Here is a 16489-nt window from a genome sequence, read left to right on the forward strand (position 1 = left end):
TCTTACCAGTGCTAACACTGTCTTGCTCAGGAAATGTGTTTTTTCACTTAAATCTTTGACAGGCCTTTCACTGAAGTTGTTCTTTACAGATGTAGTTAGAATAAAGGAACTGGGCTCGGCTTTTTTCCTGAGCTTTATTTTTCTGAAGCCCAAGCCAATCCTTGCAAATGTAAGGAAACAAATGACACTAAAAATATTTGAGTTGGAAAACAATCCAAATTTGGCCCCATTTTGACATCCCGATCTTTATTATTTTTTACTGATTTTTAAAGTGACTCAAAGCTGAAAACATTACTCAGAAAGCAGCAATGTAAGGCAGGAATTTTATTTATTTAGTATTTGAATCTGCCCTCAAGCTGTTGTTACTGTTAGATTGTTTTTCTGCCTCTCCCTTTCTTAAATCAAATCATCCAACCATATTATATTTATTATAACATATACAAAAATATATCATATCATATTATATAAAATATATAAACACTTTTTCGGAAGACTTACAGTGTCATGAAGAACTCCATGTCAGAATAAATGGAACCTAGGTAATTTCCCAAATATATCTCTTTTACCCATTCCCCCAGCCTGCCTTTTTGTGACAGGCTGATATATGGGTGACATTTGGGTTGTGACTACAGACTAGCACACCAGTCAAAACCATCCCTATATACGCCAGTTCTGTGGAATCCCACAACAGTGAAAATAAAGGTTCAGGAAGTTTCTCACACCTTTCATATCAGCAGCCTTTTCTACCCAGACGGTCTCCCAGTTTTCACCTTACCCCTATCATACATCTTATTCTAAACTTCTGTCCTTATCTGAGCCATTTTATGTCCTAACCTAAACTTTTGTCCAATGTCTACCCTAAAGCTTTTGTCCTAATCTAAGCCCTTGCTGGATCTTTCATCTTAGTCTATCTTAGACTAAACAGACTCTCTGAACACAGTGGTAAGGGAAAAGGTAAGGCTGGATATACAGTTTGCCCTGCATAAGTAATGAAAGGAAAGGGTATGACTCTTTTGTTATTTTTTTAACATAACTATATTTTTCTAACTTTACCGCAAGAGAGTGAAATACAATTCTAAGAGTGTTAATCAGACTCATGCAGCAAACTGGCAGCTAGATCTGTTAGTCTTTATTTCTAGTGGTTTCTGATAATTACTGAGGCAGATCTCTTGGAGTTTATTTAAGCAGATCTGTTCAGGGGTGAGAAAGCCAGTTCTGCAGTCCTCTGTGCATCTCCCATGAATAATCCTCATCTGCAGTTGTGCTACACCACCTTGCTGATATCCTCCGAATGCTTCAGACAGAAAGGTTATAGTCCTCCCAAGGCAAGAGAGTCACATAGACCAGAGCTGGCTTTCCCTGGATTTCCCAGCAGCTTCTCTCCAAAGCCTCTTTCTCCTTAAATTGCAGACCTCACCTGTTCACCCAGGATGACCAACTGGCACAACAGCAGCTGTTAACAACGCACGCCAGCTGGCCAGCTACTCCGTGAGGACTTTGTGTCTTCCCATTGCCACTGCTCCGTAAACTCATCTGCTGGTAGGCTGCTTAGCCACAGTAATGCTTTGAAGTTTGCTGTCTGGTAGAGTATCTCATTGGTTGACACATATCCTACCTCCGTGAAATTTTACTGGACAACACAGTGCCATGTTCTTGCATCCTGCTCCAGACAGAGCTATTGGATGGTATTAAGTCATACAGGACTTCTCCTCAGCACTCCAAGAAAGGTCTGCAACTGTTTGTGAAAATCCTTCTATTAAAAATTGCTGTGAAAATTATTATTTTTTAATAATAACATGGCAGATCTGAGAAATCTGACATAGAGTGTGGTCATACACCTGAACTGATCTGAAAGGCTTTACTTTTATTAATACAATAGCATGTGTGTTTCTTCAGATCAGAAGGAAGGAAGTCTGAGCAGTTCTGTATTAATGACGAACCAATAATCAGTCTTCTACCTTAAGAATTTGGTTTCTTTGGTCCTGAGACAGGATGACATTCTCCCAAAATTTTCACAAATCAGCTGAAGGAAAGTGTCAACAGACAAAATGTCAGTGTTAGATACATTTAAAAGTGCTTTCATTTCTGTTTGCACCTCTTCAGATATGAAATAAATTTAATTTCAAAATAAAGAGTCAGTTGAAAGTAAAAAACATAAGCAATCCAAAAAAACACAGATTAATATTTTCAATTTTTTCAGAACTTTCTAACAATTGCTTTCTCAAATGGAATTTACATCACTGCAGTTTTATTGGGGTAAACTATCCTGTCTAACCAGAATTCTCTGAAGAAAAACCTGATTTGAAAGCATTTTTCTCACTGACCTATAGAAGAATCTATTCAGATCAAAGAGAAGATGTAGACTGATAAAGGTATCTACAGTGCAAAACAAATAAAGTCTGTTACATGACTACAGTCCTGACCCGTTACTTGTCTAAGCCAATGAGCTGATGGGGCTTCCTACAAAACCTGCCATGCACGTTCCTCTAGAATTTCCTCGGAAGGCAATGGGGCATTAAGGTCTCATTTCAGAAGTTAGTCAGTGCCCTAATACGGCTTGCACGCAGAAACTAGAACCATTAATCCTATCAGCCTCACAATGTTAGCACAGGCATCAAGATGTAGTTACACAAGCAGGTATGTCCGCTCCTTGTTTTGTGTGTCTGACTTTAGATGTCTAAGAGATGAGCGCCGTCTCCTGCCGTCACCAATAAACAAAGGTGAATTCATAGCTCTTGAGAACCGATGGTTCCCAGAGACTAAGGAAATCTCAGGAAGGTAGGATCTTTGCTTAGATATCTGCAATGGACTGTATGATAAGCATGTGCTATTAAATAAAAAGGTGAGGAACTCTTTCCTCTGTGCCTTCAAGACAGGCTGGCTACATCCAAGCTGTCTGCTGGGAATGGTCCTTGGCACATGCGACCTTCTATCCTGTGCTTGGCAATGCTGTTCAAGAACGGATAGCTGATGTAGGCCAAACGGGGCCAAGGACCATGCCAATAAGGCTATGGATGATTCTGTGCTTGGCCATGCCATAGGAGAATGGATAGCTGGTATAGGCCAAACTGTGTGGAGGACCATGCCAAAGCTATGGATAATCACAAGACAATACTGAAGGTTATGCTCTGGCCATGCTTCATTTACACAGACATGCCTTGTAGGTCCCAGCCTCTCAAGCCATCTCCTAGCCTGGCCAAAATTATCAACTGTGGCTACAGCTTGTCCCAACTTTTATCAAATATATAAAAGCATTTAGAAACCTGATAATATTCATGAAGTCTGGGTAGCCTGCTCCAAGGAGAGAGCATACAGCTCCACTTCTTGATACTGTCTTCAACTTGCAATTCTGAAGATATCTGAAGTTTTTGGATTCTGAGAGGCCACCAGTAAAATACAGCACTGTGATGTGAAACCATGATTTTTACCCAGTAGCTGTTCTAGAAATACCTTGCCCTCCTGAAATGATTCCCCAGAGTTCTACCGCCTTGCAGACATCAACTAAGTACAAGAATATTATGGAAACTAAAATTGCCCAGTAATGGCAAGCAGCTGCAAGGGTTGGCTTACTTATTGCATGTGCCCCATTCTCCTCTCCGTTCACAGTGGCTTCTCCGTTCTTTGGTGTGTTCTGCTGGGAAACAGCAGTCGTCGTTGCTCCCGCTGTTGCTGCCGTCGCTGCCGCTGCCGCCGCTGCGCTGGCTTGTTGCTGAGCTAGTTTCTCTCTGAATGCTTGCTGCCGGGTCTGTACAACATCAGGCATCACCGCGTCTATCAGAGACAGTGATTCTATTGGCCTGCCGTCAAATACTGTACCATCCTGCAGGGAAAATGAGCAGAAGTGAAACTGCAAGTTCAGGATCTTCACCATTGAGGTCGGCGAAGAGGTAATGATATGAAGAAACAAAACTAGGTTCTGTGAAGACACTGCACTTTGACTTAACCAACAGTGTCACATTACTACGGACTGTCTCTCTCTCAGACCCATGATGGTGGTACTCATGTTCCACTTAGAAATCTGTTCAGTGAAAAAGTCATTTATTGGAATTTTATAGAAAATTCAGGCATATAAACTCTTCACAGATGCAAAAAAAAAAAAAAAATGCTGTGGAAAAAACTATGTCTGACTGATGACAGAAAGTTTCTTTTTGTTTTGTATTTGGAAAAAAGGAGTCATGGCTAAAACCATGACAAAGGCAAATAGACTTTGGTTGAATTGTTTTGTCTTCCTGCACTTGCAGGGGCACAGGAATGGAAGCAGCTGATGAATAATGAACCTCAGTCAAAACAAGATGTACGCACAAATTCAGTGGTTTCTTACATAGCTTTCATCAGCTCAGCACCACCAGCTGTAGCTGATTGTACAGGACTGCTTTACCATTCTTTTTCCTTTATTCTGCTAGTTTTATTCATAATAGTTGTGGCTTTCATTTTGATTTCTGTAAATTAGGCTTCAGGTTTAACAATCAATTGAGTTAACCTTTAAGGGCTGTTTTTTTAAGACTTAATACAGACTCAGGTCAAGAACTGCTATATCTAATTAGCTTTCCTTCACTTCCACTTTCCTGTTATGTTAAATATAGGAAAAAAGTTTTAGTAGCCTCCGTAAAGTGTCACTTTACTGATCTTCTGCAAACTCCCTTTAATTCTTTGAAATAATGAAGACTCAGCAGTGAAAGACTTGTGTTTGAGGAATAGCAGATAAGATTGGAATATGGATAGATGAAGTAGCTGGGAAACAATATAATATCCAATGGATAACAATTACTAATAAAAAAAAATAGCCGTTTGGCTGACTAGTATGATTCTGTTGGACTATTCACTGAATTACCCCTTACAATTACAATATTAAGATGATACATATTTGTTACCTCATGGGGAAGAAAAAGGAGGAAAGAGTCACTAGAGAAGGGAAATATAAGCCGTCTTTCTCCTCAGCATTTTTAATGTAAATGTCTCTACGACATTTATTTGAATCCTGGCTCAAGTCCATGTTACACAACAAAAAAAATGTTTGCCAATGGATTTTGGCATCTTACATTTTTTACTTTAAAACTGCTCACTGGACTATTTCCATGACTGCCTTTTCACAGATCACAAACAATACTTTAATTTTATACAGTTATAGACTTACTGATTACTCACCACTTTTTAATACACACAGAGAAACATATACATAGACACTACTGGCATTCAGATGTCAGAAAGAATGCCCTTTGCTTTGCTGTAATGTACTTACAAGTATCTGTTTGAACAGAATCAAACCACGACGAGAGCAGCACAAACCATAATGGTGACAACATGCGTATTTTTTTGGTTATTCTGCCAATTCTGAAGCCGGGTGCACAGGAGCAGACCCCCTACAGCTGTCATACGACCTGAGCCGATAGGTGTTGTTCATGGCTGAAAGTTTCTAACTGTGTAGATCCAATTTCAGACACAGGGCAAAAAGTTAAGTAGCAGCAAATTGGGACAGATTCCTAACACTGGTTTGTTATTACAACTGCATCAAAGTGCAGCTTGGCATGAATGTCAAATGTCATTGCCCCAATTGAAAAATAACACATATACAACTCTTAAACACGGTATCGAGCATAAAAAGAAACCCACACAGAACGTTAGTGATTAAACAAATGAGTTTCCAAACTACACATTGCAAACAACACAACATTTTCTCTATTTCATATTCCTTTGTTCTCACCCATGCTATTCACATTCTACATTCAGCTATAGAGGAAAAAGCAATAGCTTTTAATGCATTAATATTTATTACAGATCTCTGTCAATTATGAGTATCTACGGTAAATATTTTGTAATGCAGTACTTGTTTATCTGTCATGCTTCACCCCCTCTCGAAGCATCACGCCTTTAAGGTTGGCAGGGCAAAAATGCTGGCTTTTCCCACATCCCCTCTTTGTTTCCTCTGGCAGTTCAGGGAGAACAGAGACACTTTTGTGGCTGCTCATACAATCCCCATAGACAACCAGTGCCCCAGCCAGGGTCAGAATTTACACACAACCGCTTCACCACGTACATGAGGGGACGATGCCTGGTCTTAGACGATCTGAGCCAAAGTCACTGAAATCAGAGAGAATCTCTCCAGTGAACTCTGTGGATTTTTGATCGGGCTTCCCATGGTTTGCAAGCAGTGCTGCCTGCTAGCAGGTGTCAGGGAGTGAAGTTTTAACCTACCCTGCAGGCTTTTCCTGCCACATTCTGCTGCGACCTTGAAAATGCAAGACTGTAAACACCAGACACGTTTTCTCGTCTGCTGCAAGCATCTACACACCCCGGGTTTGCTGACTGGGGTTGCGGAAACACCATAAAAGCCATTTAAAGCAGTGCAAAGAAGGCCTCAATGCCACAGCTAAAAACTGAAATACGTTTCTACATCAGAGCTCTTCAGCTCTCTGCTGGGGGTGGGGCAAAGCATGAGGAACAAAACGCAACCAGATCAAGTGAAACTCGATGGGTGGCGGCGTCTCTGGACGCGTGGCTTCGCCAGCCCTGGTGCGGTGTGTCGGTCAACGGCGGCAGCGGCAGCAGCTGGGGTAAGTACTTACTTCGTTGATGCTGATCTCGGCCTCCACATACTGTAGCCCCTTCTGGAGGATGGAGATGAGTGCGGCAGGTGGCACTAGTGTTCCGTTGATGTTGGACTGGCTGATGTGGCTCTCGATACCGAAGGTGAAGGCCGAGTGGGAGAAACCTGAGAGCAGGAAAAGGAAGCCATGACATGAAATCTAAATGCACCAGCCAGATACACCTTCACGGTCTAAAAATAATTCCGATCCGAGAGACGCTGCCGCGTAAGCAGGACGCGGGCTGGTTGCGTGGAGCCAGGGAGGTTAACCAGAGCCATCCTGACCACCCCCTACTGCCACCGCCCATCCCCCTCCCCTGCACATATAGGGGAAGCCGTATAGACATGGAAATGCACGCAGAGAAAAATAACCAGCAAACTGTACTAAATGAAAACAAACCCAAATACATAAAAACCCAGGAATCGCCACAAGGGCAAGTCCAGCTAAAAACAGTGCCTCAAATTTTCACTTCCCTTGCTACGTTTTAGTGTGGGTGTTTTCTAAAGATAAATACTTAAATCCCTATCGGTGCGTGAGTTGTATAAAATCAAGCCATAGACGCAGCTGACACAGGGGAGCCATTCCCTTATACCAGGGAGGAGATTTCGAATCCTTTGCTCGTTTATTGCTGAGTACAATGTGACGTGCAGAGCATTGCCATTAAAACGTGAAACAACAGAAGGGCTACTCCTGTAAACCCTGTTTTCTGAAAGTGAACAGTAAGAGCAAAAGTCATTAACTGGGATCTGCCAAACAGCAGATGCCAGGCCAGTGCGGGGGCCCCTCCTTTAACCAGGAGTCTTTCTCTTCCCCATTTCGCTTTTGTCACTGTCCTAGAAATAAGGGGTAATGAAGGTGACGGCACTGAAAATTTAAGAGTTTTGGTGGACAGATTAAAGAGTGGTGCCTCAAACACTGGCTGAAGCCGCTCAAAACTGTTGCTGGGTACAAAGGCAAGAGCTGCAGAGCGACTGTACGTGGGGCAGATGCGGGAGGGGGAAGGGGGAACAGGATGTAGATGTAACTGTAGGAACCCATTTATCACCACACTGTCTCCAGAGCATTAATCTAACATTAAAAGCCTTGGGGAAACCACCCCATGCACTGTCTCAAACAGGAAGAGCCCTCGCAGTCTCCACCGACTAGACAAGAAAAAAAAAAAAAAAAAAAGAAGAAAAAGAAAGCAGCTCTCAAATGAAAATACTTCCGTTAAATATAGCTGTGCCTCTTCCCCTTGTCAACAGTAGTTTCATTTATAGTTTTGTCCGTTAAGGGATTTCCCCCATATCACTGCAATGTCCAATTGTGTGTGGGCTGGAGGATGGGATTTGGGCTCGCTCCACACTAATGCTTTCTCTCTCTCACTCAAATTGTTTACAAGATCCTTTTTGCAGCTAGCTCAATTATGATTGTAGATAGATAGCAAAAACAAGCTGAGAAACAGAATGCCTCCCACATTTGAAACCGAGGTATGTATTCCTCTGTGATAATCTACCCCTACACGTTTTATTTTGCCACTGTTTTTCTCCTCTGCCTGATAACAGCCTCTGTCCTCTCTTTTCTGGACCCTATCTTCCCTTCATGGCACTCCCCCGGTTTTGGGGGAACTTGAGATGCTTTGGATACTTTTTAGGAAGTGGCAGGTCCACCTACAAGCAGAATTACGTAGGATTATTACAAAGCACAAAAATAAAGCACAGCAAAAAACACCTGAAAAACTGCAGTATCATTTACCTAATCCCTGGTCCAATTCTTACCCTGTATTGCCCTTTATGTCCTGGTCTAGTTTATGAGCTGCTGGACCTCCTGCTGCATCCAAAATAGACTGTAAGATCTGCAGGGCAGTGTTTTTCCGTCGTTACCAGTTTTGTAGGACACCTAAGCACATTACTGGGCACCATGAAGAAGAAATCAAGCACTGAGCCTACACAGTCTGCATCTGGAAGATCTAGGGCTTGATCACTGAACACTGAAATCTCTATGTACATAAAAATACATGTCATGCAACTAACCAGAACTAGAGAATTAGATCTCACTTCATTTATAGTTATATGTATTTAAACTATTCAACAACAAAAGTAACAATACCTTCTTGAAAAGGAATGGACTTCAAAACGCCTGATAGATAAATCGGCAAATCTACTTAAGACTGGAGAAGAACGGGAAAACTTAGCTGTTGTCCAGAAGCACTTGACTTTTTTAGCAGTTGACTGCTAAAAAAGCCAGCAGCTGGTTTGTGAGTTGGCAGCTCAGAAAATTGGAACATGGTTTCTAATTCAATCGGAAGGTGGATGGCACAAAAATGGCAAACAACAAACATCGACAGAAAATGTAAAAAAGCAGAAAATGGTTACTGTGGATCTACTGTAGGCTTAATTTTGACTATGACTTTTAACCTCTCATTATTGCATTTGGTATCTTGTGGGCTTTTCAGTTTGCTGCCGTAGTATTTCAAGGCCCACCTTTGCCAGCAGATGTCTGGACTGTGGCACACAGCTAACCTCTTTGTCCAGTACTGAGCTGCCACATACCCAAAGAGCAGCAGATCTCACCTGGCTGCACGTGAGAGAAGGACCTCTCAGCACAAAACCCAGTTATGTTATTGCAATGAATCTTGTTTTACTGTTTCTCTCAATGCTAAGAAACTATTACCAAAGCACCTATTAGGTGACAAACAACAAAACTCCTGGCTACTTTGCCTCTGAAGAGCAATCTCACTCATGCGTCTCCAGCAGTTGAGGCAAACTTTCCTATAATCTTATCAGGTAAGATCCAAATACTGAAAATCAACAGAGTTAAACTGCCTAAGTGGGTGCTCTTCGACACTGTGTTCCTCACTCCTCTTGGAAAAATCCTCCCATACAATTGTAATTAAAAGAAAAACAAACACAACAGAAACAGCTCAACCAGCCCACCGACCGATAGCTAATTACCTCCTCATTTCTTGTACTACCATAGCATTTATATAAGGCTCGTATGAAAGCAGACTGCTTTTAAAAGTAACACACACACTCAACAAAATCCTGAATGAAGCTGTACCCATGTCAGGTTTCTGACAACGCTGAAAAATCACCTGAGCTTTGCTTTTATAGTTACCAGATGTCACCAGTTCTCTTTGAGGCTCTACGTGTGATTACACAGAATTATATAGCAATGTTGCAGCTCTATAGTTCAGTCTTATAAAAAAGTGACTTCTATTAAACAAAAGCAAGTTTTTTTAAATGCCAGCTTGTGTTACAAACGCTAATTTAGCCCTCCATCTAAGTTCACGAAACCACACTGAGGAATGCAAAGCCAAGACACCAGCAACATCCCCGCCTCCAGCGACTCTGTGCAGGCTGTCAAGGCAGTTGGGGAGCAAGAGCAGAGACAGAAGGTGCTCTGCAAGTGGGGGTGTGAAGAAAGGATGTGGTAGGGATGACATGAAATTACAACAGACCCAAACTCAAAATGCTGTAGTAACAGTGAAATGAAAGAAAGTTGAAAATCTGTGTCCATATGCACTATTTCTCATAAATTCTGTCATTTCAGTGACTCGATAAAAACAATAACTTCTATTCAAACAGCACCAATAAATGAAATCCTAACATAGTAAACCCTTTGAGGACACATGCAATGAGACTGTGAGCTTTTAAGGTTAAAGATGTGAACACAAATAGTTGAAGGGGAGAGAGCATGGCCACATGCTGAACTGGTTTTGTAGCCATTAACCAGCCAGCCACTTGGGCCGTGACTTGACCAGTGCCCTAAATGGCATCTTTCAGCAGACTGGAGAGAACGAAGTCCAGGTTTTTTCTGCCTCAGAAAAGATGGGAAAACATAAACCATCAAACTATGTATAATCTGTAAATACATTATCATACACGGAAAAAAAAAAAGGAAATGAACAGTCCAGAACTTGATATGATCACCTTAAAGGGAGGTGACCTATCAACAGTGGAATAGTTGGTCCTGAAAGCTTTTACAGAGCATAAAAGCACAGAGGAAATAACGAATGCAGAAAAATAACTTAAACAATACCCTATGCCAACCTGAAAATTGTAATGCAAGTGTTTTTGACTTGAAAACCAAGTGAAATTCCTCATTGAGAGATTCCTGCACTTTTTTGTACTGACAGTGGTAACAGGTCCTGGTTCTGTGCTGTATCTTTTCCCACACCGAGGTGTCTGTATATATTCTCAGTGGTACATACACAGCCATTTGGGAATTCTTGCCCCAGGCAGTGCCAAAAAATGCATATGTAGGGCTGTGTTTTGCAAAATTTCACTGATAGATTTTGCTGTAACTGTAAAAATGCAGATGATCGAGATTTTTTTCCCGACTGCTCCTTTTTCAGTTAAAAATAGCCTCCCCTTAAAACAAGAGTCGTCATCGATCATAAAAGACTAGGATTAATTTAATGAACATAAATGCTGCTCTTTGTGCGCTCGTTTGATCTGCAAGCTATGTTATACTAATTGTTTGTAATACGCCTGGCTCACAGCAGAAATGCCTGTGAAATGTAGGTGCAGGAAAGGGCACTGGGCAGCCATGCAGCCTGGGGAATGCCTTGTCTTCTCCAGAGATGTCTCTCACCTCATCTGGGCCTGAAGGATTCTTCCTTTTAGGCACACAACTGGGGTGCTGCCGAGTATTCCCTGTGCTAGCTCATCTAGCAATCACAGATCCAGCTAACTGACATTCACTAAGTGCTCCTTTCATTTTCTGATCCCTTTAGCACCGTAAAAAGCAATCTTGGTTAAACTGCAATCTTAAAATGTAACAGCTATAGCACCTACTGCTGCGTTTGTACAGGTGAAGGCAATGACAAAGAGGGGTCTGTGGAAGCAATGACTTCTGAAGTCTTTGCTGGTTATGCAGTAGGTACCTCGGGGATGCCCTGATCAGAAATATTTAAGCGATCTATTAAATACTGCACAGGTTTTCCATTTGTGAACTAACTGGATTTAGCTTTCCCTGGTAAATCTAACTAGTATACTGTTCAGATAATTTAAAAAAAAACAAACAAACCAGATATGTCTAAGTTATTTGCAAATTACTCAGTTTCAATTATTCATACTATAAGATTCTTCACTGAAACGTTTGTTACTGTAGAACGAAACAGAGAATTACGAACATCAAATTGCCTTTCACACACACCTCGGGCATCTGTGTGATGAACAGCCTCTGTCTCAACACTGAGTACAAGTAACGACTCATTCCTACAAATATTTGTAGAACTCATGCCCTGTGTGGTCCTCTGTCCTGGAAAACAGTGAGGTTTCATATAAAAGTCTGTGTCATTTGCTTTAATAAATTTTCCTATTCCTTTAACTCAAGCAGTCCAGATAGAGGTTTTCAAATCCAAGGATCTTAGGTTTGATTTCTGGAAATCACTAAATTAGTGATGCTATTACCTCAATAGAAAGAGAAAAAAATAAATGAGAGAGAATAAACTAGCTGACGACCACTTTTTTTTTCTGTAACGATTTAACCATCACCAGGTGGAAATAATCAACACTTATTTCATTGATTTCTCTGACATCGTGTTGTCTGTCTTTTGGGAAATTCCCAATACTAGCTCTTCTGATCCTCATTTCTGAAGTAACACGCTGTTCCCTTCAAAAGTATTTGGCAGGTACAGGATACAAAAATGAGCAAGGTTTTAGAAATTATTAAAACTTCTGGCTCAGTAGAACCAACCCGCAACTGCTATAATGGGATCTACTGGCAATCTCAGGTTTTCTAGCTGCGTGAGCACCTGTTTTCTTAAGGTAGTATCGTACCTGGCACCACTGCTGAGACTCTGACTGATGTAAAATTCATGCAAGAACAGAAGGCTCCTAAGAGCTGACTACAGCTGTACTGGTCGCAGGGAAAAAAAGATGGATGTCAGAGGGTAAAGTCATCTTTATGACCATCAATGGGTATATGCACAAAAATCCTGGGAGATTTACACACATCCAGTAGAAACACTCCATAGTGTAATGAGTCCAAAGAAAATCAGACACAGGAGGAAAAGATGTCCCCGCACGGTCCCACTGGCTGTTTTACCATGTTACCAAACTCAAGTAACTCCAAAGCTGCCCCCACAGCTGCTTGACAAAGAAACCTGATGCAACCAGTGGAAAAACATCTTCGCAAGTTTGATGTCTGGGCCTTGGGACTGCCACCTAAGCAGGAAGGCAAGAAGGGAAGAGCCATGTAATACGGTGATCTGAAATAAATTACAGAGCCCCACCGCTGCAGTTTAAAGACGCTCCACTGAAGAACAGTGAAATAGGACCATTAACAAAATAATTTCCTCCAACTACTAATGATGTACAAATTGCACAATTAACACTAAATTAATACTTTTGTAGGTCTACACTTACCCGTGTAGAGAAGCAAGGGACACGTATCACTAAGGGCATATCTGAATGCAATTTCAGGTTGCAAAACCAGAAGCAAACCGTTTAACTTGGAGCAACTATATTTTCCTAATTCTGGGCCTAACACACGCTAATCTAGCTCCTGAGGTAAATGATATAATTTCTCACCCATCGCCCAAGAGAATACAATGATGTTCCTCACTGTACTTTTCTGCAGCTGCCATTTTAGAGTCTAGTATTTCCCCTTGTATATGATGCATCGAGTGAGAATTAAGAATGTAACACGGATCCCTATCCTTGCTTCTCCCTAAATTTCTAAATCTAATTATATATCCACAAAAATACAGTCATAAAATCCTAATGTACACAAGCAGAGGTTTCACAAAAAGGACATTGGTTTCTCCAAAATACGTTCGGTTGCAGTTAATAAGTCTAGTGCTTCAAGCCACCGATAAGATTCCACAAACAGTTAAAAAAATAGGTAGGGAAAAATCCTACACCACATCTTGTTTATTATTCACAGCAGACTGAGATTCTCCTCCTAGCTGAGATTTTTCTTTCTCGGTAATACATCCTAGAGTGCCTCTCTGGTTTTGGCAGTGTCTGCTTATTTTTGAAGACTTACCTTCGCAATTACATAAAGGGCTTAACAAGGACACACATTAGCAATTTAAAATAAGAACTGCAGTTGAAATATATTTTTAGAAAAATCAGCTGAACAATAGGGCTTGTACATTTGTTTCAAGATTAGGATTGCTGAACGATTAAAATTATTTCCAGAACCCTGGGAAATGTGTCCCGTATTACAAGCTCTTTCACAGTTCCTGGGAAATATAAAGACAGGATCCCTAGCTGTAGCTTGTGTCAGTTGCCAAAAGTATAGTGTGCCTAGTTACCCGAAGTTTTGTAGAAGTGATTATTTACTAATATTAAATCTTATACTCTTTTTTCTTGGATATCTGACCTGTTCACCTTCTGCCAAGAATTCAGAGTAAATGTCTGCTACCCAAAATTATTTTATTATGTGCCAAAGAATTTTTTTGGCAGATTTTTTTTTCTTTTTCATGCAGGAAAATATGTTGGGAAAGATTAATACAACTTGGAAATGATCTTTTGATGAGCAATACTTGGCACTCACTGTATAAGCCTTTCTGAGGGCTGCAAATTAACAAAAAGAGAAATACGATACAGACAGAAAACAGAACACGAGCAATGGAAAGAGGAACTTAAAAAAAAATCTTTTGAAGACAAAGTCTGAAATAACCCCCTTTTTCACTCTGTGTAAATTAGACTGACAATTGCGAATAAACGTCAACACAGATCTAGCAATTTAATGGGACTAGGGGCAAGGTTTGAAATAACATACAAAGGCTACGACAAGAAAAAGACCCAACACTTTTCCTTCTAAATTAATGGGATGCTGTTATCTTTTAGCCCTGTCCATGGAAACAAACATCCAAAGAGACGTGTATCGCTTTAAGGATCACATTCATAGCAGAGACTTTCACAGTCACATGTACTTCATGTGTTGTTTTGTGTTTTTTTTTTTTCCCGTAAGCTACGTTCTTTTATCAGTTCTAATATACATCGATAAGCGGCGGCGAGTAGGATACCAAAGCTGACAGTCAGTGGGCATTCAGGAACGTCAGCATCAGGAGGGTTTCTGCTGACGGTGACTACAAACGGAGCCCTAATAGAGCTATGCTGGCTCGGTGTGAGGAGGGGTGATTTGTAACTGCCACAGTCGTGCAGGCAGAAAGTCCCCAGCGTGTAGGTTATTAGCAAAACTTGCAAAGCTGCAAGACACAGCTTCTTTCACTAGGCCTGGAGAACCATAAAGAAAAGTAGTAAATTGATAAACGTGCAGCACTTCACTGGTTTTACTAGTAAAGCCATCTTGACCTACAGATATCTGCCTGCCAGCCCACATCCTATTTTCTTAATAGTCCTATAATACTGCATTTATGCCAGCTTTAAAAAACAGGACATGAAGTGATTGGAACCAAAATCCATGCTGTGGAATAAATTTGCAAAGGTGTAGTTGTTTATGTTTGTGTAACTTAAAAATCACCATGTTTTCTCTGTGTCTGAGAGCCAATGCTGTACAGCACTTTTAGGCCAAATAAAAATTAGAATAGCCAAGTTTAGAAAACTGTGAGGAGACCTAGAAGGAAATACCAAGTAAGCAGGGTTTTGCAAATGGCAAAAGAACAAGACTCTCAGTGTATTTTTTTCCTTCATGGGAACTTACAAAATCCTGCACCAAGTATTGCTTTTCTTACATGGCATTTATATCGCTGTTGTTACGCAAGTGGGGTGAAAGAAGTTTTTGAAAGGACGTCTTGAACTGCACCACAAAACCTTTGAAACCATCATTTATACGTGTGTATGTAAAGTAGGTATCTGGGCACAAAACTCTAAGCCTGTGCACATAAACACACATAAAAATGGCCCTCATGCAGCTTATTACATTCTTTTGAAAATACAACCAGAACAAAGTATGACAAAACTAGTAACTTCTGTAGCTGTAAAGGTATTTTTTCCTCTCCATTGTGGAATTTGGATTTTGGGAAGTCAACCATCAAATAATGCTAGTATGTATTTACTGCTCTACAAAAAAAGTGCGCAGTGTGGTTTTGACTCACACATTGTTTCACATGATACAGAGGTGCTGTTGGCTTAGAAATCAATTTGCGTATCTTTAAAGGAAGCTGGTGAAAGTATTTACCTTTAACCTATCAGCTTCATCCTTCCCAAGATCTATAGCTTTGATAAGTTTTAAAAAAAATGGGTTTGGAACTGCAGTCCAATAAAGCTTGCTGCCTTCCAATGCTGACCTTGATTTTCTTAAAATGCACTTAGTATTTGCAAAGAGAATAAATGATTACTGGCAGAGAGAGAAACTGCATAATAACACAGTTCTTTTCTGAGAAATGGATTTGTCTTTTCAGCAGACATCCATCCTCCAACTATGAAGTATAATTTCAAATTCAGAGTCAGTGCCACTGTTTCTGGAATCATGTAGTCACTTCCTAGTCTAAAAGAAATCCTACAGAAAGTAGGTGAGAGATTAAAAAAAAAAAAAGAGCAGCAGTTTATTAAAACCTCTTATAAACCCTTTTGACAGTACACTATTTTTACTACATACGTATTATGCTGGGTGTAGTTATATAAATAATGTTTCATTATATGCAATATATACAGGTACTGATGGTTTCTCATTGGATAGGAATGTTCATTCTGGGTGACTTTCAGGACACACTTTTATTTAAACCAAACCTGGTTTTGTCAAATTTCTCAAGCACTCTCATCTGAGAATCACTATAACACATTTTCCACTCCGAGAACAACACTGTGGCTTTTATTTATCTGAAATAATTCATGAAAGGTCACAAATGTTGGTTCTATATCCAACTTCCACTATATCAGAGATTTGGATCATAAGCTTAAGTCATTTTATTTTAATTGAGTAGGCTGGCCCTAAAGAGGATAACACATCATATAAATAGGGCTGCATGCTCACAAATCAGATCTGTGCTGAAGCATGAGAATTAA

General features: G+C 40.5%; 1 protein-coding gene across 5 annotated transcripts in view; it reads right to left on the bottom strand.

The window, feature by feature from the left end:
* TBL1X (transducin beta like 1 X-linked) overlaps window positions 1-16489 on the bottom strand; it is a 143816-nt gene that overhangs the window by 32332 nt on the left and 94995 nt on the right. For 3 of the 5 annotated variants that reach the window (XM_086619066.1, XM_086619074.1, XM_086619058.1), the window contains 2 exons: window positions 6564-6709; window positions 3571-3820 (listed from right to left, as the gene is read on the bottom strand). In XM_086619066.1, coding sequence (XP_086475192.1) covers window positions 3571-3820; window positions 6564-6709 — 396 coding nt within the window. Of the gene's footprint in view, window positions 1-2275; window positions 2297-3570; window positions 3821-6563; window positions 6710-11723; window positions 11747-16489 lie in introns of those variants that run through there. The other 2 variants (XM_086619069.1, XM_086619079.1) reach the window with 2 other exon arrangements.

Source organism: Tauraco erythrolophus, chromosome 1, assembly GCF_009769465.1.
Source record: "Tauraco erythrolophus isolate bTauEry1 chromosome 1, bTauEry1.pri, whole genome shotgun sequence".
Classification (NCBI taxonomy): domain Eukaryota; kingdom Metazoa; phylum Chordata; class Aves; order Musophagiformes; family Musophagidae; genus Tauraco; species Tauraco erythrolophus.